Raw genomic sequence first — 22,161 nt, 5'->3', positions numbered from 1 at the left:
AGTGGGGGTTATTACAGGCGAAACCTGCAAAGTTTGGGTCAAAGGTTCTCGTTAATGCTCCAGTAACAACGAGGAGGTTTGGTCAAAGGTTCCCGCTAATGTTTCAGTCGCGTCGAGAGAAGACGAGCTTACTTTAATTACAGGATACTTCAAGGAAAATTTTGCGGACTGAACATGTTTATCCCTTTGCTAAGAAATATTTTTTATTTATATTATTGACAGTTATTTGGTGTCTGTGTGCAGTTACTGTTCATTAGACAATTGGGAAAGATATCTTTAGCATTATCCGTAAACATCAAAGATAGTTCAACAATCATGAAAAAATCAGTCGTCGTGTTGAAGTATTTTGTCAAGTTTACGTACTTCCTATTAACTGGTGGACGAACGTAAAGGCTGTTCCATTCTGCACCCCCCCTTCCATCGACCCCAACCCATCCCATATCACCATCCCCTCCCCTCCTTACCACACTCCTGCCAGTTCAAGCACATCACTTACAGACAACACATTTCTGGTACTAAGCATATAATTGATTATCTCTTTTTTCTTAGCAACTTGCGAATTTGTCTGCTCCTCCGCGTCCCTGTGAATTGCTGTGGGTGCAGGCGAGAGTTCTATCTCGGGAGCAGCAAAACCGTGTTTCATCTCTGTAATCTTGTTTCAATCCTTTTTTACGCGCTCTTGCCCTCAGGTCCGACGAGGTCGGTGTGGGCGACAGAAGGGGGCGTGGCTGATCTCCCCTGTAATCTTACCTCGCCCCTGTCGGCTGACCCTGCTCTCCTGGTGCTGTGGTACAAGGATGGTATCTCTAAGCCCATTTACAGGTGGGTGTTTAAATGATCACTGTCTATCGAAGAAAGAAGTAGCTACTATACACGCGTTATTATTTCACCCTCTTACCTTCAGATTAAGATGAGATAGATAAGTAAAGGATATGGCTTTCGGCTTCGCTGTGAAATACACGGAAGCACACTTTTATGTTAATTATTCATAAATATATCGTTCTTACTGTCTCATAAATCACATAAAGGATTAATAATTTACTCTCTCCGTACCCGACCCTGAAGCTACGACATGAGGAACAGCCCCGCCAGCCACTGGAGGAATCCTTCTCACTTCGACAACCGCGCCAACTTTCACACCGCCTCCTCAGACTGCAGCGAGTTCACGCTGGCGATGAAGGAACCTACAGGTGCAGAGTGGATTTCCGCACCAACCCCACACTCACCTACACTACCAACCTCACCGTTATTGGTGAGTCATTTCACCCAACTTTTCTGACTCATATTTTCGTCATCAAGTTGAGGATATCATTTATTACAAGATATTGCAGCGTCTAGAATGACTTTTTCAAATCTACAGGGATTCACAGCACTTGTACAAGTAAAGATCAATGTGAGGGATGGTTTTAAACCCACCCTAGTTAAGTGTTGCTTTGACCATCATGGTAGGCCAAAGTGAGGTACATTTATAGGTTAGATAAAACAATATTAATAAGCTATTATATGAGTTGTCTTGAAAACACCCACCTCAGTCAAGACGCTTGCCAGAAGCAGAACTAACAACTCGACCAGGGTCGGGGCATACACTGTATTAAGTACTTGCTGGGAGAAAGTACACGTATATGAAACTCTTAGGAACTTGGATGTGAGGATCAATATTACACCTACGAAGTTGTTATCAACAATTCAGCTCGTATCACAATCAGGAGCAGCCTCTCATTAACTTTAGAGAGCTAAATTCCTAATGAAAGATGAATATATTATCAGAATACCTTGTACTGAGTCTACGGCCATCAAACACAATAACTCCACTGAACAGAATCAAGCAAAATTCGCCATTGCTACCTCATTGGCAAAAATTATTGCATGAACAAACATAAAATGAGACATACTCTCTGACCTGCCTCATCTTCACTACCCAGGCCTGCAAGCCATGTCTACTTTTAATAAGCCCTATGAGTATCCCTGATAGGTTGATAAAGACGTTGTAGCAACTTATTAATACATAATTTGCATTCGTCATTGTTTGACTTCATCGCTGTCAACCCTCTGTGATTTATTCAGGTACGTGTCTTGAGTTAGCAGAGGTTTGTTAAACTTATAATAAATCACTGAACTATATGTTTAACAGATATCTAGCCCTGTCTTTGGAGGACAGAAGAAAATGTACATATGCTGGTTATCATTGTATATATGTGGTCACGTCTGTGGTAGGAAAAGAAATGAAAAAGTGTCATACTGACTGTATAATCACTTTTCTCCCTGTCTCCAGTGTATATTAGACTCATACTAACCATTAACGCCCACTATTCCCATTCTTATTTTATTTTATTTTATCTAATAACGCTCAATGTCGTCCCCATCCTGTCCCTCGCAGTCACCATTAAACTCCCACTGTCATCACCATCCCTTCCCGCAATTGTACCTCCAAACCCCCTACTGTCATCACTATCCTCTCATTTAGTTCCGTCGCCCCTGAGATATGACATTTACCTTCGTCCGTCCAGCCTGGGAAGCATAAAAGCAATGTATATCACTTTTTCTCCGCTTTTTAATGAGCACGAGAGCGGCTCTGAACGTCATCAGGGCTTTTCATTTTCATTTTCCCGGAGCCATTAGCATCCTGCGTACACGGCTTATCTTACAGGGCTCTTCTCATTTGTAGACGCCATCTTTATACATAAATATGAAAGTGTGTTTGCTTATGTGTGTGTGTGTGTACTCACCTATTTGTACTCACCTATTTGTGCTTGCATGGTAGAGCTAGGCTCTTAACCCCGCCATTCCGAACGTTCATAGTTTAATGCAATGAATTTTCTCTTTTCCGACTTATTTAAATAATTAAGAGGTCTAATACTGAAGAAGTTCTTTATGACGTCGCTGTAACTCATTTATGTGGTCAGTTCCCCCTATGACCCCCTTATTCTGTTGTTCATAGATTTGAACTATGGTGATTTGTCTACTTTGCCTAATTTCACTTAGATTCTTACATGTTGTTATCATGTCCCGTCTATTTTTCCGCTCCTCCAGTGTGGTAAGATCCAGTTCTGTGTGTGTATGTATGTATACTTGTCTGGCTGAGCTTGTGTACTCACCTAGTTGTGCTTAAGGGGTTGAGCGCTTGTTCTTTGGTCTCACCACTTAACTGTCTATCAACTGATGTACAGATTCCTGAGCCTACTTGGCTCTATCATATCTACTTTTAAAACTGTGTATAGAGTCAGCCTCCACCACATCACTGCCTAATGCATTCCATATGTTAACTACTCTGACACTGAAAATGTTATTTTTAACGTCCCTGTGGCTGATTTGAGTACTCAGTTTTCCCCTCTGTGTGTGTTTACGTGTTTATCAACTTAACGTTTTAAAATCGTTTTAAAGGATTTACGCCAAAATTGGCATAAGCGTTAAGTGACAACAATATGAGTATATAGGCTTCTAGATACTGTACCCGGCAGTGCTCAGGTCTATCTACCCCCGTCGACCTCTTTCCGTTCTTTCTTACTTCCTCGCTCCTCCCTATTCCATTGTTTTTATATGCCACTCCATATGAAATCCATCCTTTTATGCCCTCCAGAACGTACCAACCTAAACATCCCACTAAGCTTATCGAGTCCGATGCATAGAAGACATATTTTTGGAGCCGTTGCGTTACTAAGGCCGACATCAACAGAGCTCTGACACTCACATACCCATTTATGTGTCATATTGGCAAATATTGAGTGAAACTAACCCCCAATTGTTTGGCCTCGTACAACGGACAGATGGACAGACAGATAGAGGTTCTTTTTATAGAGATATAAGTTAAATGGTTTCGAGGCTCTCACGACCCAAACCCCCGGGGACCACCCTGAACCCCATACTGGCATTGGACCTTCAAGGATCCTTGAAATTAGAAGAATTAAGAATCTTTAGAAACCAGCGAGTCTGGCTCCTGGCTCATTGTTCGCCCATCCTCACTCTGGGGTAGTGTGGCAGGGGGTATAATGAAGCAAGTCTTTGCAGACGATCTACACCCGAGCATGGACTGGGTGTAGGACGCGTGTAGCGAGCACTCTAGATTATATATATATATATATATATATATATATATATATATATATATATATATATATATAGGGAAAGTTGTGTGTGTGTAGGGAGTGTATACTTAGCACTGCGTATACATTGTATATCTCTATATACACGGAAAATCTTGAATAATTTGGATGTTCACCCTGGCGTGCACAGTGAAGGTAATGTGTAGTGTAACTTGTGAATAGTGAGACTCGTGTGTGTGTTTGTGTGAAGACTGTGTGTGTAGAGATATAGTGTAGTGGCAGTACACTTTGAAGACGACTGTGGGTATATATGGAATATATATATATATATACATATATGTGAGCATATATTTCATATATATATATATATACACTCATATAAAAACCCATATAAATTCTTCCTTCAGGAGGCTGGGGCAGAATGGGGTAGATTATTCAGGTGGGACAGGGAATTATTACTTTGTTTAGCAAGCTATGAATTCATGAGTTGTTTACATAAGCGCGCGCGCGTGTGTGTGTGTTGCTTGTCAGTTCCTCCCCGGCGCCTTGAGATCTACACGGACCTAGGCGTGGTGGCCCGCAGTGTGGTGGGACCCTTCACTGAGGGTGACACCCTTCGCCTCACCTGCCGCGCCAGGGGAGGCTCGCCGCCCCCTAGAGTCACCTGGTGGGAGGGACCGACCCTGCTGGACCTCACGTCGGAGGTGCGGGAAGTGCAGGAGGTCAGTAACCTGCTGGTGGTCCCGGGACTCTCGCGAAAAGATCTACGACGCCCTTTCACCTGTCAGGCCGCCAACTCTAACTTCACAGGACCTCTCCTCGCTACAGTCACCCTCGATATGCACTGTAAGATTCCTTAATTACTTTATGTATGCAATAAACTGCCATAATTACTATAAACCTGAACTCTAACATGCCAATATCATTCTAGTTTGCTCAGTGCACTTAAAACTACAATAATTATCATTGATATATATGTTTTAAGATTCAAACAAGCTCTTTTAAATATTGTAAACATCTTAGATCTCTCCTTAAAGATCACCAAATACATACACTGTGAAATAAAATATAATATAGACTGCAGTAAGTAGCTTCATTATGTACTCTAATTACATAATTAAGAACCCTAATGACGCTACATATTTACTGCAAGAAAATAAATTGCACTATGCACAACTAATTACCCGGCTCAGCACACATGTTCACGTCAGATTGTATAATCACTTTTAATATGAACTTTCTGTTGTTTCACTCACACACGACGAGTAGTTTAAAATGACTTTCCTAAAACTGGATTGAGCATGTAATTTTACTGTTAATTTTAATAATTGTGTTTTTACCTGAGTTTTAAATTGTGCTGTAAGTAAAGCTTTGACTGTCAATGGTTTAAACTGGACCGAAAGTAAAGCTTCAATTCCCTCTGTTTATTCTTAGTGATGTATTAAACTTTATTTAGTACTTAATTTACTTTATTATTTGCTACTCGTTTTCCTGTCTGTTACTCGCCAGTTCCGCCGATGTGGGTTCGTCTGCTGAGCAGTAGGGATGCCTTGAGTGCTGGTTGGCCCTACAGTGTTGTGTGCCAGACCGCAGGTGCCAGGCCACCTGCCCACGTCACCTGGCACCTGGGCAAGACCAAGCTTACTACCCATACTGAGAAGGTGAGCCCCTTGTTCTTCATGCTTAAAGGCGAGGCATACTGGTTGGGTCAAAGCTTGGAACACACAGTAGTCAGGGCATTACATTTTTTATGTAGGGTTGAGTTATCCTGGATAACTGTGTAGGGTTGAGTTATCCTGGATAACTATGTAGGGTTGAGTTATCCTGGAAAACTATGTAGGGTTGAGTTCTATATTGGCTTATTAACACATAATGATGATTTAAATAATCGTTCCTCATAGTAGGTAAGCCATGAAGAAACCCAATACTGTCAACGAGACTCCTCGTTTAACCATCGCATGATTTATACTGAAAGAATGATTACGAACACAGAGTAGTGAGTACCCGTTCTTCAAACTTATGGCGCGAGACACATTACTGATATCAACGCTCACAGTGGAATAGATTAAATATCTTGTTGTTGATATTGGACCTAATCTGACACTGCCAGGATCAATCGAAACATATTGAAGTCAACACTGTTATTACCTCAAGGTATTTCTGTACCGCATCACCTTGACAGCACTACTCAGCCATAATACCTGACTGTCAGGGCAGAGAACGTTTTTAAAACTTAGTTTAAATGTATCATTTTTCCTGACTGTCAAGCCAGCCAAGCTACAATGTAAATTTATCAATAATTAAAAGTGTTTACCAGAAAATACTGAAAAGCTGAGTTTTGTATTTTTATTTTGTGCGTCCACAGACCACTGATGATGGCAACGTTACGTCCAGTGAGCTGAGATGGACTCCCAGCGCTGAGGACGCTGGCAAGGTGCTTTCCTGCAGGGCCCACTCTCCCGCCCTGCCCTCGGCCCCACCTCTCGTCGATGAGTGGCCCCTTGACATATTTTGTGAGTATACACTGTTGTGTGGGCCCCCATTACATATTTTTTTAGTATACTCTGTCGAGTGGCCTCTTGGCGTATTCTGTGTTATGAGTGCCTCTAGTTGCACCTTGCTATATTCTATGAGTTTACTGAGTGCATTCAGTGGCTCTTTGATATACGTGAATTTATACGGTCGTGAGTTTCAACGGTGTCGGGGAGGTGCTGGGATTTGTTTTCGATTAGTTGCTGGCTTGTATTTCCATTTGTTACGGTAGTTGTGGCTTAATTGGGACTCAGGCATGTGTTTTTATTTTCCTCTTTCTCTCTCTCTCTCTCTCTCTCTCTCTCTCTCTCTCTCTCTCTCTCTCTCTCTCTCTCTCTCTCTCTCTCTCTCTCTCTCTCTCTCTCTCTCTCTCTCTCAGAGTAATGCATGCTTTATGTTTCAATTAACCCATGGTTAATATTCTCGTTTTGGCGTGCATAGATGTGTATATTTGCATGTCTTTATAAATGTGTTGGTTTTTAATCTGAATAATATTATAGCGTATTTCGTTATGCGTATTAAAGCACTGCTACATTTAACCATGAAGCGGCCTTTCCCTTAACAGTCCCAGCTTTGGCCCGGGTTATCAGCTAAAACTTCATCATGAATCCTCACTTTACCCAGATACATATTGTTTCCTGGCACCTGAACCCATAATTCTACAATCCTTGAGTAGCATTTACTGTAGAGAGCATTAATTAACTGGTTTTAATAAAACAAATAGAACATACTCGCAAATTGCCTCTGAAATTATTTACAGACCATTAATTATTTTTTGTATTAAAATATATAAAAGAATTTTTGATGTCTTTTTAACAATCGACTCTTTTAATACTAGTGAAGCTTTTTGTTTTCGCCTGAACATTTTTGTGCTCTCGACTTTATTAAAGAGATAATAATAATCTATTAGAGTCTATGCCAGTCTTCCATCCAACATAATCCAAAATCAATGCATTAACGAGCAGATAATTAAGTCCAGCTAAATGCATGTCTCGTGCTGCATTATGTGTAACATACGAGCAGAGGGGATTCCGGCCTGTTTGAAAGTACAGACAAAAAATGGTAATTACCTAATTTGTGAGCTAATTAGACTGACACATCACAGTGCAATGCGTTAATAAAGCTTGAAGTTCAGGGCGGTGATCGACGTCTAATTATTCGCTGTATCGTATGTGTGTGTGTGTGTGTGTGTGTGTGTGTGTGTGTGTGTGTGTGTGTGCGCGCGTGTGTGTGTGTGTGTGTGTGTGTGTGTGTGTGTGTGTGTGTGTGTGTGTGTGTGTGTGTGTGTGTGTGTGTGTGTGTGTGTGTGTGTTCTTGTGCACCTGTGAACGTCTTTACCTAGACCAATTTCTTTTGATTTATAATTAATAAGTTTGAACTCTGTAATTTAGGAACAATTATCCTACATCGGCTGTAATTAAAAAAATTAGATTATGTATTTTAGAGATAGATCATTTAAAAAGGTTTAGACGATATTCATCTTTGGTACAAGATGTTGTTGAAGTTATCTCAGGGTCAGAGCATTCTTTTAATCAGTTGAGTTGATTTATCCAATGTCTTCTTGTGAGAGAGTTTCAAACGCGAATTAGCTGAGGAAGTAATACCAGTGTACTGATGTTCTTAAGTTTTCTCCTAAGCTTAGCTGTCAACATCACTTGATGTAATCATCACCTCCTACCTGTGCCAGGCGCTGAGTCAGGTGGAGAGCTTAGAGAACATTGGTCTCGTTCATAGAGGTGAAGTGGCCAAATCAAGGCATGAGATGATAGCCTTTACGGTTCCTTGTCCAGAAATTATTCAGTCATCCCGGTCAGGCAAGTATGGGAAGATATAATGATTTCTGGGCTGCCTCTTGGTACACTAATAGATGACCATGGTACCATATACTCGACGACCATGGTACCGTATACTAGACAATCATGGTACCGTATTCGCAGCCCCCAGCTGTGTTTAGAGTAAACACAAGAGTTGACCATATCGTCCTCCAGATGGACGCAACATTCCTGACACTTTCTTCCAGAGATAAGCAGGAGGACGACCATTCCTGGTGCTGTTTAGGAGCTCGTAGCATGACTGTGCTTGACTGTGCTTGACTGTGTTTGACAGTGCATGTATTTACAAAAAAAATGCATTTGTTAATGGGCAAACCGTTTGAATCAGTCCGTAGTAGTGGCATGAATAAATAATAATAATAATAATAATAATAATAATAATAATAATAATAATAATAAAAATTACAATTTATATTAGTAAGATTATTAAAAACTGTGCTGAGAAAGTGGTTTTCTAACTTTTTTAGTAATATTGGCAATTATTGTCACTATTTAAACCGACATTTTATCATTATTATTTATTATTATTCTAAAAATAATTATAATAATTTAAAAATAAATATGACAGTAACACTGACGGATAATGAAGGAATAAGATGAATGTTTAAGGCGAATGTTTAAGATGAATGTTTAAGATGAATATTTAAATGAAGACTAAGCTATGTTTGACTAAGCTGTGTTGACCCTGACAGACGTGCCAGTGGCCCTCCTTCAACCAGGACGTTCCGTCAACCTCAGCAACATCGAGGAGGGCGACGACGTCTACTTCGAGTGTTCCATTGAGGCCAACCCGAGGGTCTTCAAGATCAACTGGCTCCACGAAGTGAGTATTTAGCCTTCATTGATTCCCTGAGGGCGCTACTCCGTCTGAGTTTAGTGGACGGAAAGACTGTTTTGGACGGGGGATTTTATTAGGTGGCATATGTGATGAGTGATGTTTCGTACCAGAGGTGAAGGCACTGTGTGTAATTACTCGATTATATGGTGTTATTTCACCTTACTTGAAAGATCAAGTTGTAGCTCTTTGAAGCCAAATGTGTCATGTGTCGTATATTGTGTGTCCTATGTACTGTATCACGTGTCTTGTATCCTGTTTCGCTTGTGTCGAATAGTTTATCCTTACTAGGAAAACAGGTTTTAAATGAAGATTTACATATCCAGACGGTATAGGAGAAATATGAGCAATATATTAATACCCTTGAGTCTATCCCTCTCAAGAGGCAAAGAAGATCAAATAGCGTAAAGTTTTTCAGTGGGTTATAAACACTATTAGTTAGCATTCATAACCTCATTGAAATTTTGAGTGAAAAATTGTTTCTGTTCATAGTCTTTCATTTTTATCAACACTACAACTGCTATTAATATTTATGAATGATAAATTTGTGTAAAATATGTAATTTAAAAATATTTTTACATAGCGTATATATGTATTTTAATTATACAAAAGTATAAATATGTCAGTGGATACCACAAAGACTCTCTGACTGGTAGGAGAGGCTGGAACAAGAGTAACTCATCCAAGTGGGACAGGTGAGGCTCTGCTCTGTGAGGCCCAACACCACAACCGGTTTCTCAGCCAGATGATCTAACTGTAGACCTTTACAGCATCCCTGAATGACTCCTGGGAGAGGCAGAGAATAGTGGTTCATTAGCAACCTTGAAGGAGATGATCGCACCTATTCTACTGGGGAATGTTATTTTTTTTTAAATGACTCCTTCCTTCATTATATCACACTTTTTGTATAAATATGTGTGTATACATACCTAGAGGTGCTTGCTGGGGTTGAGCTCAAGGTTTTTGGTCCCGCCTCTCAAACGTCAATCAACTGGTGAACAGATTCCTGAGCCTACTGGGCTCTAACATATCTAAATTTGAAACTGTGTATGGAGTCAGCCTCCATGCCACATCACTGCTTAATGCTTTCCATCTGTTAACTACTATGACACCGAGAAAGTTCTTTTTAACGTCCCAGTGACTTATGTGGGTACTCATTTTTTACCTGTGTCCCCTTGTTCGCGTACCACCCATTTTAAACAATTTATCTCTATATACCTAATCAATTCTTCTGAGAAAATTGTAGGTAGTGATCATGTATCCTCGAGCTCTCCTGTTTTTCAGCGCCGCGAGGTGTATTTCACGCAGCCTTGCCTCGTAACTCATGAGAACTTATAGTTCTGGGACTAGTCTGGTGGCATAAGTCTAAATCTTCTCTAAATTTGTCTTGTGTTTAACTAGGTATGAATTCCAGGCTGGAGCTGCATATTCCAGGCTGGACTGACATAAGTGGTATACAAGGTCCTGAACGATTCCTTACACAAGTTTCTAAAGGCAGTTCTTTTGTTGGTCAATTTAGCATATGCTGCTGATGATATCCTTTTGATGTGGACTCCAAGAAAATGCAGTTGCCTACCCATCTCTTTCTTGCCTAATTTTTGTTGCTTGGTCATAGAATTCTATTAAACCTGAGAGGCACGATTTACCATCTCTGGACCCATGCTGGTGGTGAGTTACAAAGCAATTTCCCTTCAGATGCTCTAGGAACCTTTTCCTCGCGATCTTCTCCATCACCTTGCATGGTATACAAGTTTGGGAAACTGGCCTGTAGTTCAGTGCCTCATGTCTGTCACCCATTTTGTATATTGGGACTACATTACATTGCATTACAGTAGTGTACACACACTCACTACTGTGTGCATGTGTGTGTGTGTGTGTGTGTGTGTGTGAGTGTGTTTTTGTGTGTGTGAGTGTATACGTGTGCACATTTAAACACTTAATTATTCAACTATCAGATTATTTTAATTACCTGGACCCGGTCAAGCAAGACTGGTCCAGGTTTCATCGTGTACCCAAAGAACTATTATGTACATCCTTTAATAGGTTATACTTGTTAATGAAGATTAACTGTCAGTGAGTATTGAAGGGTCACAGAGGCTCTATACAGCGGTGTATGAGTGAGTTTTGTCTCCAAGGGAGCAGAGGTTCGTTAAACATTATATATATCATATATGACATGCATCAACTATATTACTAATTGAATTTATATGTTCTATTTTCACTCTCTATATATATTTAACTATTTTTAACTTGTTATTACCCAAAAAAAATTACTAAACAATTATGACAATAATATATATATATTAAGAATTGACACAATGCTGTTGTGTTTAATGAAATGTGTTTTAGAAAACCCTTCTCCCAATAAATAAATAAATCAATATATATATATATATATATTTATATATATATATATATATATATATATATATATATATATATATATATATATATATATATATATATATATATATTTATATATTTGTATGAGTTTGTGTATATATATAGTGAGAGAGAGAATACGAGAATATGAAGTGAAAGTGGTAACTCACCACTCTAGATGATTACATTCTGATCATTTTCGTTGTTAATAAATGGATCAAGAGTTCACTCAAATGGGATGCGATTGCCATCTCCTGCAGGGGGAAGAGCTTCACCACAACGTGTCTGCCGGAGTGATCATCAGTAACCAGAGTCTCGTCCTCCAGCGGGTGGCCAAGACGGCGTCTGGTAACTACTACTGCGTCGCCTCCAACATCCAGGGCGAGGGCCAGTCCAATCCAGTACGCCTCAAGGTTAAGTGTGAGTATTTGGTCGAGTCTGAGGCCCCGGTTAGAGCTTGATCAAGTCATGTGAAAGTCTACTTTTAATGCATCGTCTTCGATGCTCAGGCCGAGTCCGTAGGCGAGATCAAAAGTGTTATGTCGTCGGTAAGTCAAGGTCTGTGATGTAAGGTCGAATGAGAGTACATCTAACGTTTTAAACATAGTTTTTACGAGTTACGATAGATTGCAGTTTCTTCATATTATGGGCAAAATGCTCTACAATAGTGAAATATTCCCATTAGTACAATAATTGAACAAATATGATATCTCCACTAATATAAATTCGTCCACTTAGTGCAAATACTCCTCTAGTGTGATGCGTTCATTTAGCGTAATATTTCCACTAATTTAAGAACATTGATAGGACCATTTCTTTCTGAGTCATGCAGCATGGAAGAACACTGAAGTGCTCATAGCACCACACTGTGCTTCCCGTGTTCAGTATAATGTTCATGGTCGTCTGAGCACATCTGTGTTCATCCGGTATTTGTGACATTTATGGAAATTCCACAAATACTCAGTACACAGACGATGCTCTTCTGTCAGGAGAAAATGCATCACTTTACCCACTCTCGTCAATTGTGCTTAAAGGATATTTTCTTTGTCAAATGACGAAGAATCATAAAATTTTTTTTAAAAGAAACAAAAATATTGATTTGAAAAAACAATAGGAACAAACACAAGTATTTAAACAAAACAGGTGTTTTAACTAAAGAAAGGATTAGGTCAACAACGACGTAATGGAACAAGAATACAAACAGGAACAGTGAGTAAAATATGATGATTGAGAAGTAATGAAAACTGAATAATAAAGCATTGACGTCCGAAACGGCCATTAGCGAGTGGAAGGCAAGTGGACTACACACCCTAAATGATTTAGTACCAATCATACAACCAGCGAGCAAGGCCGCTGAGTCTAATGCACGATAGACAAAACACGCACACACACACACACACACACACACACACACACACACACACACACACACACACACACACACACACACACGCCACACACACACACACACACACAAACTCAAGGGGCATCGTTGCTGAGTGGACAGCGCACGGGGGTCCTATTCTTAAGGGCTCGGGTTCGATTTACGGCCGAGGAAGAAACAAATGGGCAGTTTTTTCGCCTCTGTTCACCTAGCAGTAAATAGATACCTCTGGACGTTAGATTGTTGCTACGGGCTGCTTCCTGGGGGATGTATGTACGTGTGTTAGAGATAAATATATGTAGTAGAAATAATACAGGAAAAATGGATTCGTTAGAAAGGGTCCAAGAGCTAATAGCTCGATTCTGCAAGCACAAATAGTAAATACACACAATATATCCGAGAGTTTTTCTGAATCTGAATTTTCCCTCCTAATGTTTCTGATGAAAACGCAGAGGGAGATTAACATTATAATCATCACGCCTTGAAGCCTTGACGTCTGAGTAGTGATCATTGATCATGAAGTTATCGTGAAGGCTGTGGCAAGAGAAGGAGGAGGAGAGAGAGAGTCTCTCTCTCTCTCTCTCTCTCTCTCTCCTCCTCCTTCTCTTGTGCTCCATTGAGCACAAGAGAGAGAGAGAGAGAGAGAGAGAGAGAGAGAGAGAGAGAGAGAGAGAGAGAGAGAGAGAGAGAGAGAGAGAGAGAGAGAGAGAGTGAAGAGAGAGAGAGAGAGAGAGAGAGTGAAGAAAATGCTCTCAATGAAGGTGAGTTCCAGAAGGTCGTGAAAATTCTCTACCATCCTTCTAAAATAATAGTACTTTCATTAACAATTTAGTCGAACTTACAAAACTGGAATATTGCAGCTGTGTTCGTATTATGTAATATTCATTTTAAAGAGAGCACGACTGAAAAGCCAATAACAAAGATTCCTGACCTACTATAGCACACACACACACACACACACACACACACACACACACACACATATACATATATAAATATATACATATTGTATATATACATAATATATATATATATATATATATATATATATATATATATATATATATATATATATATATATATATATGTATATATATATATATGTATATATATATATATATAAATATATATATATATATATATTATTAAAAAGTACCCAAAGAACCTAACCAGTCAAAGCAATCCTAGGCAATATGTATATATATATTATATATATATATATATATATATATATGTATATATATATATATATATATATATATATATATATATATATATATATATATATATATATATAATATATATATACATATTGCCTAGGATTGCTTTGACTGGTTAGGTTCTTTGGGTACTTTTTAATAATTCTTTTTTTTACTGCGATTTTATTCTACGATATAAAACGTGAACTTTTTGTGATCCAACAGTCTATTTTTGTATTTTTCACCAATTTCTTCCAGTAAGTATTTTCATTATGGGAGGATGGATTGAACTTTTAAATCCACGCATTTATGATATGTGTCGCTTGAAGAGAAATCCACGAGACACAGATCACAAACTGTGATGCTCTTCTTAACTACCAAATGCAAAGATACTAGATAAAGATATTTACCTCCCCTTGAATGATAGATGAGACACGATAAAATGTTGTTTATGATTTGACAGACTTGCATGCTGAAAAAGAGTAGGAAAAAGAGGTTGGCCATAACAAAATCCGGGTAGCACAGACGAGAGGGGGAACCATACATTATGAGGAAGAGAGAGAGAGAGAGAGAGAGGAATACACAGGGATGCGAAAAGTCGCAGAGCTGAAGTGTGTGACAGCATGTGATTCCACAGACGAGCCTAAACTACGAAACCACCACATTAGGTGGAAAATGTCGCTAAATAATCAAATTAAGGGGCCCCCTCCCAAAAGAGGAGGCCACAATGAGAATCTTATGGAAATTAGAATGTTAATGAATACTAATGAACCCTTTCACGACGTTTTCAAGGAAGATCCAAAGGTGCCAATATATCTACGATCTCTAAGGAAACAGACGCTGCCAGAAGAGTGACACTAAACATAGTTAGGAAACAGCGGGAGTGGTTGTACATGATGAGAGCCTCAGACCTAGACAAGATCCTCTCATGGATACTAAATGAGGCACATGCAGCATTGTGTGAACACCTTCTAATGGTTTTCAACTCATCATTAGAAAGAATAGAGAACTACCTGAAATTTTGCCAGTGGCGAATATGAAACCTGGATATGAGAAAGCAGGAAGACACGAGCCACTGAACCACAGACTGGGATCACTAACAAGTGTCTCCTGTAAGTTATTCGAGACACTGATTAGAAGACGGCTCCTTGAACACCTCGAGCATACGCACTTTTGTCTTCAAGCCAACGACAATCCTGATTGACCTGATTGATCTTCTCTCTCAGACAGAGGAGTGAAAGCTGGTAAGAATGCATTTTTGGGGATTACCAGAATTCCATTGACACTGCTTCTCATTAGCAATGCTCAAAGAAATAAATGAACTCGTGGGCATAAATAATAACTATTGGCCCAAATAAGCCATAGAGAAGTCATAAGAATTTATGTGAGAGTTGAAAATAAATGGAGTAAGCTAGATTAAAACAAATTGTGAAAAATAACTACAAACCGTTTATAGTTAGTATACCAAACGAAACACGACAGAAAATACCTAATCCACTAAATTAATATACAGCTGGTATTGCGAGGCCTAGGAGCTAAGTTTAAACTTTGCAAGCACAGATAGATGGGAATACAATTTCAGTTGATTTCAAAATCTCTCTCTCTCTCTCTCTCTCTCTCTCTCTCTCTCTCTCTCTCTCTCTCTCTCTCTCTCTCTCTCTCTCTCTCTCTCTCTCTCTCTCTCTCTCTCCCTCTCTCTCTCTCCCTCTCCCTCTCTCTCTCTCCCTCTCTCTCTCTCTCTCTCTCTCTCTCTCTCTCTCTCTCTCTCTCTCTCTCTCTCTCTCTCTCTCTCTCTCTCTCTCTCTCTCTCTCTCTCTCTCTCTTCGATCTATCATAATTCTCCTATCCCATTTCCTTCCCCTCGCTCGTCAAATTTTTCCCACCCTCTAGCTCCTCCTGGCAACTGGAACTCTATCACATAAATCGAGAAATCCTGTCAAGGAAGCCGAGATTTGTAAGTGGTCGAAATTTCTCCCCAAAAATGGTGGTGTGACCTTTGAGGCAATGAAGGTGCTTGAGTAATGGTTATGATAATAATATTAAAAATATTAGAAAAATCTTAAATTTTGTATTTCCTAATTCACACACATGGTTCATCGATTTTGTTACTATAGAATTTGGGGTTCTGGTTTTGGGGTTCATGTAAGTTTTGTATATGAAATGATGAAAAGGTAAAGCGGTTGAGACGAGTGAAAGCCCCACACTCACTCTCCTGCTCGGTTAAGCACTGAACGTTGATTCACATTTGTGATGGAGCTAGTGTTAAATATTCACTCATTATTCCGCCGGGGGATGGACTAAATGGTCACTTTCCCTTTCCTGCGGGCAGCAGTATATTAAATATTCAGTCAATCTCATGCTCTCGAAAATATTAAACGTTCACTCGCTCTCCTGCGGGGGGCAAGCACTCAACGTTCAGTCTCTCTCGCTGGGACGTCATTGAATCTCGGTGAGGTCAGCATTGAACGTTCACGTTATTTCCTGTGTGGAACAGTATTGAACGTTCACTCCATCTTCTATGAATGACAGCAATGAATGTTCACTCCATCTTCTGAGAGTGACAGCACTGAACGTTCACTCCATCTGCTTTAAGTGACAACACTGAACGTTTACTCTATCTGATATGAGAGACAGCATTGAACGTTCACTCCTGCTGTGAGTGTCAGCACTGAACGTTCACTCCATCTTTGGCTTGGTAAAAACATTCACTCCATCTTTGGCTTGGTAAAAACATTCACTCCATCTTCTGTGGGTGACAGCACTGAACCCTCACTCCATCTTCTGCTTGGTAAAATCATTAAGCACGAAGATCTCCATATTTATGCTTAAGCAAAGGAAGGAGAATATTACTTCGATAAAAATAATCGACAGGTTCCCAGGGTACAGCTTGAGTGTACAGTGTACAGAACGGGGTGTAGAGTGTACAAGTGTGGACACATACAAGACACAAACCCGGACACATACAAGACAAAACTCAGACACATACAAGACAAAAATCCAATCATATACACGACACAAACTCAGACTCATACAAGAAACAAACCCGGTCACATAGGAGACACAAACTCGGACACATACAAGACACAAACCCGGTCACATACAAGACACAAACCCAGACACATACAAGACACAAACCCAGACACATACAAGACACAAACCCGGACACATACAAGACACAAACCCGGACACATACAAGATACAAACCCGGACACATACAAGACACAAACCCGGACACATACAAGACACAAACCCAGACATATACAAGACACAAACCCAGACACATACAAAACACAAACCCGGACACATACAAGACACAAACCCGGACACATACAAGACACAAACCCAGACACATACAAGACACAAACCCGGACACATACAAGACACAAACCCGGACACATACAAGACATAAACCCGGACACATACAAGACACAAACTCAGACACATACAAGACACAAACCCGGACACATACAAGACACAAACCCGGACACATACAAGACACAAACCCGGACACATACAAGACACAAACCCAGACACATACAAGACACAAACCCTGACACATACACGACACAAACCCGGACACATACAAGACACAAACCCGGACACATACAAGACACAAACCCGGACACATACAAGACATAAACCCGGACACATTCAAGACACAAACCCGGACACATACAAGACACAAACCCGGACATAAAATCGAGGAGCTGAGCACACTGAAGCATCAATACGCTGCTACTCCAACACTGAAGAAAATCACAATAAAAATGCAATGGCGGGATTCTCCTCTTAATATATCTCCTCAGCATCATTCTTCATTCTGTAAGTCCTCCTCCTCCTTCTCTTTTTCTTCCTCCTTCTCCTGTCTCCTTTCTTTCTACTTCTCCTTCTCTTCCTTCTATCCGTCCTACTCTTCCGCCTCCCTTCATCCTCCTTCCTCTCTCGCAGCTCTGCTAAACTGGAAGAATGAGACAAACGTACACAGAAAAATAGAGATAAATTAATAAACATATTGAAGAAAACCCCTAAGAGAAAGTGGAAGAGAGCAAAAGGGAATGAAGATGAAAAATAAAATAAAAAACAGGATAAAAAAGAAAATGAGAAAAAATACAACATTAATATAATAAAAAGATAACAGTGTTTATAACCAAATTTAATTAACGTCAATAAACAGTCAAGTAAATTTCTATATTAAAGAATTATTCATATAAATATATAAGGGCAACAGAAACTACCGTCGATACGAGAGGAAAAATTCGAGTAAAAAGAGACACAGTCAATAAAGAGTGAGAGGTAAAGAGGAGAGAAATAGAGGCAACGGGCAAACGACGCGAGGCTCAATAAAGTGTGGGGGAAAAATCATGAACGGATAAAGCTAACGGACGAAGGGGGAAAGTAGAGAGAGAGAGAGAGAGAGAGAGAGAGAGAGAGAGAGAGAGAGAGAGAGAGAGAGAGAGAGAGAGAGAGAGAGAGAGAGAGAGAGAGAGAGTATGATGAGGACACGCCTTACGAGGATGTTTTCTTTTTAAGCCTAAAGACAGTGTCAGAGGTGTTGCACTGGCTGAGCGACAATTCTGCCTTAAAGATGTTTTGCTGGAACGTGAGAGGAATGAAAGGTGAGTAGGACTGGTTGGTGTGGGACTGGTTGGTGTGGCCGCTGGAAAGTGTGTAGCCTAGGTGTTTGGACTGGAATGTGTGAAGACTGGAACGTTTGGGGACTACAAGGTGTGGGGGAACTGGAAAGTGTGGATTACTGGAAGATTTGGACACTGGAACATTTGTGGACTAGGTAAGGGGGACTGGAAAATGTGGAGTCTTAAAGGTAAGGGAACTGGAAGGTGTAAGGAATACAAGGTGTGAGAACTGCAAGGTGTGTGGAGCTGGAAAGTGAGAGGGGCAAAAATATAAAACTATTCTGGAAAACACCAGGACTGGAAGATGCTAGATGCGTAAAAGGAGACATCGGAAATGCCAGACACCTGAATGATGCGATGGTTGAAAAGTCAGATAACTGGAAGATAACATACTGGCATAGTGAGAGGAATAGCTGATGATAGAAACATATATATATATATATATATATATATATATATATATATATATATATATATATATATATATATGTCGTACCTAGTAGCCAGAACGCACTTCTATGCCTACTATGCAAGGCCCGATTTGCCTAATAAGCCAAGTTTTCCTGAATTAATATATTTCCTCTAATTTTTTTCTTGTGACATGATAAAGCTACCCATTTCATTCCGTATGAGGTCAATTTTTTGTTATTGGAGTTAAAATTAACGTAGATATATGACCGAACCTAACCAACCCTACCTAACCTAACCTAACCTATCTTTATAGAATAGGTTAGGTTAGGTAGCCGAAAAAGTTCGGTTAGGTTAGGTTAGGTAGGTTAGGTAGTCGAAAAACAATTAATTCATGAAAACTTGGCTTATTAGGCAAATCGGGCCTTGCATAGTAGGCATAGAAGTGCGTTCTGGCTATTAGGTACGACATATATATATATATATATATATATATATATATATATAAAGAGTGATAAGATTGCAAGATGAAAGCACTATAGTCTATGAGAGCTGGAGGGTAAAACGACTGGAAAATTATATATAACGAATATTATTCAATTAAACGCTGAAGGGTCTGCATGGGTGGGCGAGTCCTGGAATAGAAGAGGATGGGAAGGGACAAGACAAGATGATATATTGAATGAAAAGTGAGATGGGTGAAATGTGGAAAAGCTTGATGATAAGAAATTTGGGCAGTGAGGGAATTTGTTGGTTATAAGTACGAAAAGATGTAATAATTGGAACTGAATACCAAGAACACCGAGATACAAAAAGAAACAGGTGATCCAAAATCTGGAAGTGGTGACAACCAAACGATAAAACATGAAAAAGGAAAAATTACAACAAATGTAAATTAAAGAGCTAAAGATTTACTGTAGTTTTAGCTTGGAATGTCAAGGTATATTTCATGACAAATTGTGTTAATTTTGCATCTTCATCTAGTAATTACAAAATAAGAAGCAAACAGTGTATCCGGCTCAGTATCCTACATCTAGGCTGCCAGACATAGAAGAATTGTGGCTGGTCTGTTGCGTTGTATAAAGTCACAACACGCACACTTCTCTGTTTATCTACAATTCTTTCTCTCCTAAATGTACTTCCAGACTGAACGTGCTGCATTTTTCAATCAGACAGATGTTCCCTTTGCACGAAAAGAGAAATTTCGATGCTCGTATCAGGCGAAATACACAAAGATTATGGAGCTCTTACTAGCAACTCGTGGGCAAGCAACCAAAAAATTATATTTACAAAAATTAAAAAAAAAAAAACTTGAAGACACAAATATTATATGAGAATGGATAATAACATTATAAGTAATGAACATAATAAGTGAATAGCTAATAATTCAAAACAGTATTCTGTATACGTCAAGACCACTTGTACTACTACGGAATACTGTATATAATTTATATGGGTCCGATGAATTGTCCCATCATTCAATTTCGCGTCATCCGAGGCAGCAAGAAAGTAGAAATAAAATAACAAGGCAAAATATATTCATTGCTGATGTGATGAATAGAGAAGACCATTGGGGTGAGAACTGACAGTTCTTCGTCGTGCTGATGGTAGGACGTTACTAGTGTACGTTGGGCAGCGCCGTGGTCAGCGAAGTCGCTCACGACCAAGTTATTTCCAGTTCGTCTCTAGCGGCCGTTTCCATACACCTCATGCAACTGTTCACCTACCAGTAAATAGGTATCGGCGTGTTAGTGAATTGTTGTGTGTGTGTGTTTTTATTCTCTGCACTTACTATTTGTATCTGTAGGTTCGAACTGTTAGCTCTTGGAGCCCTTTCGGTTGTCTAATGAACCTACCCACGTCCAATTTTTGTCTCTATCATATCTACTACATATATTTATCTCTCTCTCACACACACACGCACGGGGACCTGATAGCTGAGTGGACAGCGCTCTAGACTCGTAATTCTAGGGTGATGGCAGGTAATGGGCAAAGTTTCTTTCACCCTGATGCTCCTGCTACCTAGCAGAATATAGGTACTTGGGAATTAGACAGCTGTTATTGGCCGCTTCCTTGGGGCGTGTATGTGTGTGTGTATGTTAAAAAAATAGTCGTTGATTGAGTGACAGTTGAGAGGCGGGCCGAAAGAACAGAGCTCAACCCCCAACAAATACATCAAACTGAATACAACTAGGTGAATACACACATTCACAGGGTGGACAAAGACAAACTATTTAGCACGGGTGGATCACGAACAAGGGGACACAGGTGGAAACTTAGTACCCAAATGAGCCACAGAGATGTTAGAAAGAATTTATTCAGTGTCAGAGTAGTTAACAAATTGATTACTTTAGGCAGTGATGTAATGGAGGCTGACTTCAAACACAGTTTAAAATGTAGATTTGATAACACGTTTTTGAGTTTGAGTTTTTCGGAAAAAACGACTTCGAAACTTCTACTTGTTCAAATGGAAGTCAGTTGAACACATGCGGCACCTCTGGTTTTATAGTCAGATCTTGAGGGAAGAACGTGAAGAGAAAATATGGTGATGAATTCCTTTTGGAAGCCTTTTAAAATACACAGAAGCCCATCACATCTCTTTTTAAGTAGGAGAGTCTAGATGTATGGTAATAGAATTGGTGTATTTCGTTTCCTTGGATTTGTGGCCCATCGTGAAATTTGCCTAACACCTTTAAATAAGACCGTGAACAATCATCTCAAATCATTGACGAGAACTCCATGAGAGATGAAAATTTAAAGTTATAAGATGCTTTACATTTCATATTATTTTAGTAATACGGAACTTTCTACAGGCACTAGCACCTACAAGCGTATTTAGCTAAAATATGTTTACCGTGCATAGAAGAAGATATTTTCATTAATCACTATTCCAAATGTGTTATTAATGCATTATA

The 22,161-nt window shown here is 39.6% G+C and overlaps 1 protein-coding gene across 1 annotated transcript in view; it reads left to right on the top strand.

The window, feature by feature from the left end:
- LOC123749446 (contactin-3) overlaps positions 1-22,161 on the top strand; it is a 113,727-nt gene that overhangs the window by 59,615 nt on the left and 31,951 nt on the right. The window contains 8 exon segments of the mRNA XM_069328230.1: positions 690-822; positions 1,066-1,142; positions 1,145-1,252; positions 4,572-4,886; positions 5,550-5,701; positions 6,406-6,553; positions 9,097-9,227; positions 11,882-12,041. Of these exon segments, the coding sequence (XP_069184331.1) occupies positions 690-822; positions 1,066-1,142; positions 1,145-1,252; positions 4,572-4,886; positions 5,550-5,701; positions 6,406-6,553; positions 9,097-9,227; positions 11,882-12,041 (1,224 nt within the window).

The sequence above is a fragment of the Procambarus clarkii genome, chromosome 21, assembly GCF_040958095.1.
Source record: "Procambarus clarkii isolate CNS0578487 chromosome 21, FALCON_Pclarkii_2.0, whole genome shotgun sequence".
NCBI lineage: Eukaryota > Metazoa > Arthropoda > Malacostraca > Decapoda > Cambaridae > Procambarus > Procambarus clarkii.
Note: the sequence above shows the minus strand (reverse complement) of the source record. Positions and strands in the feature narration are given on the sequence as shown.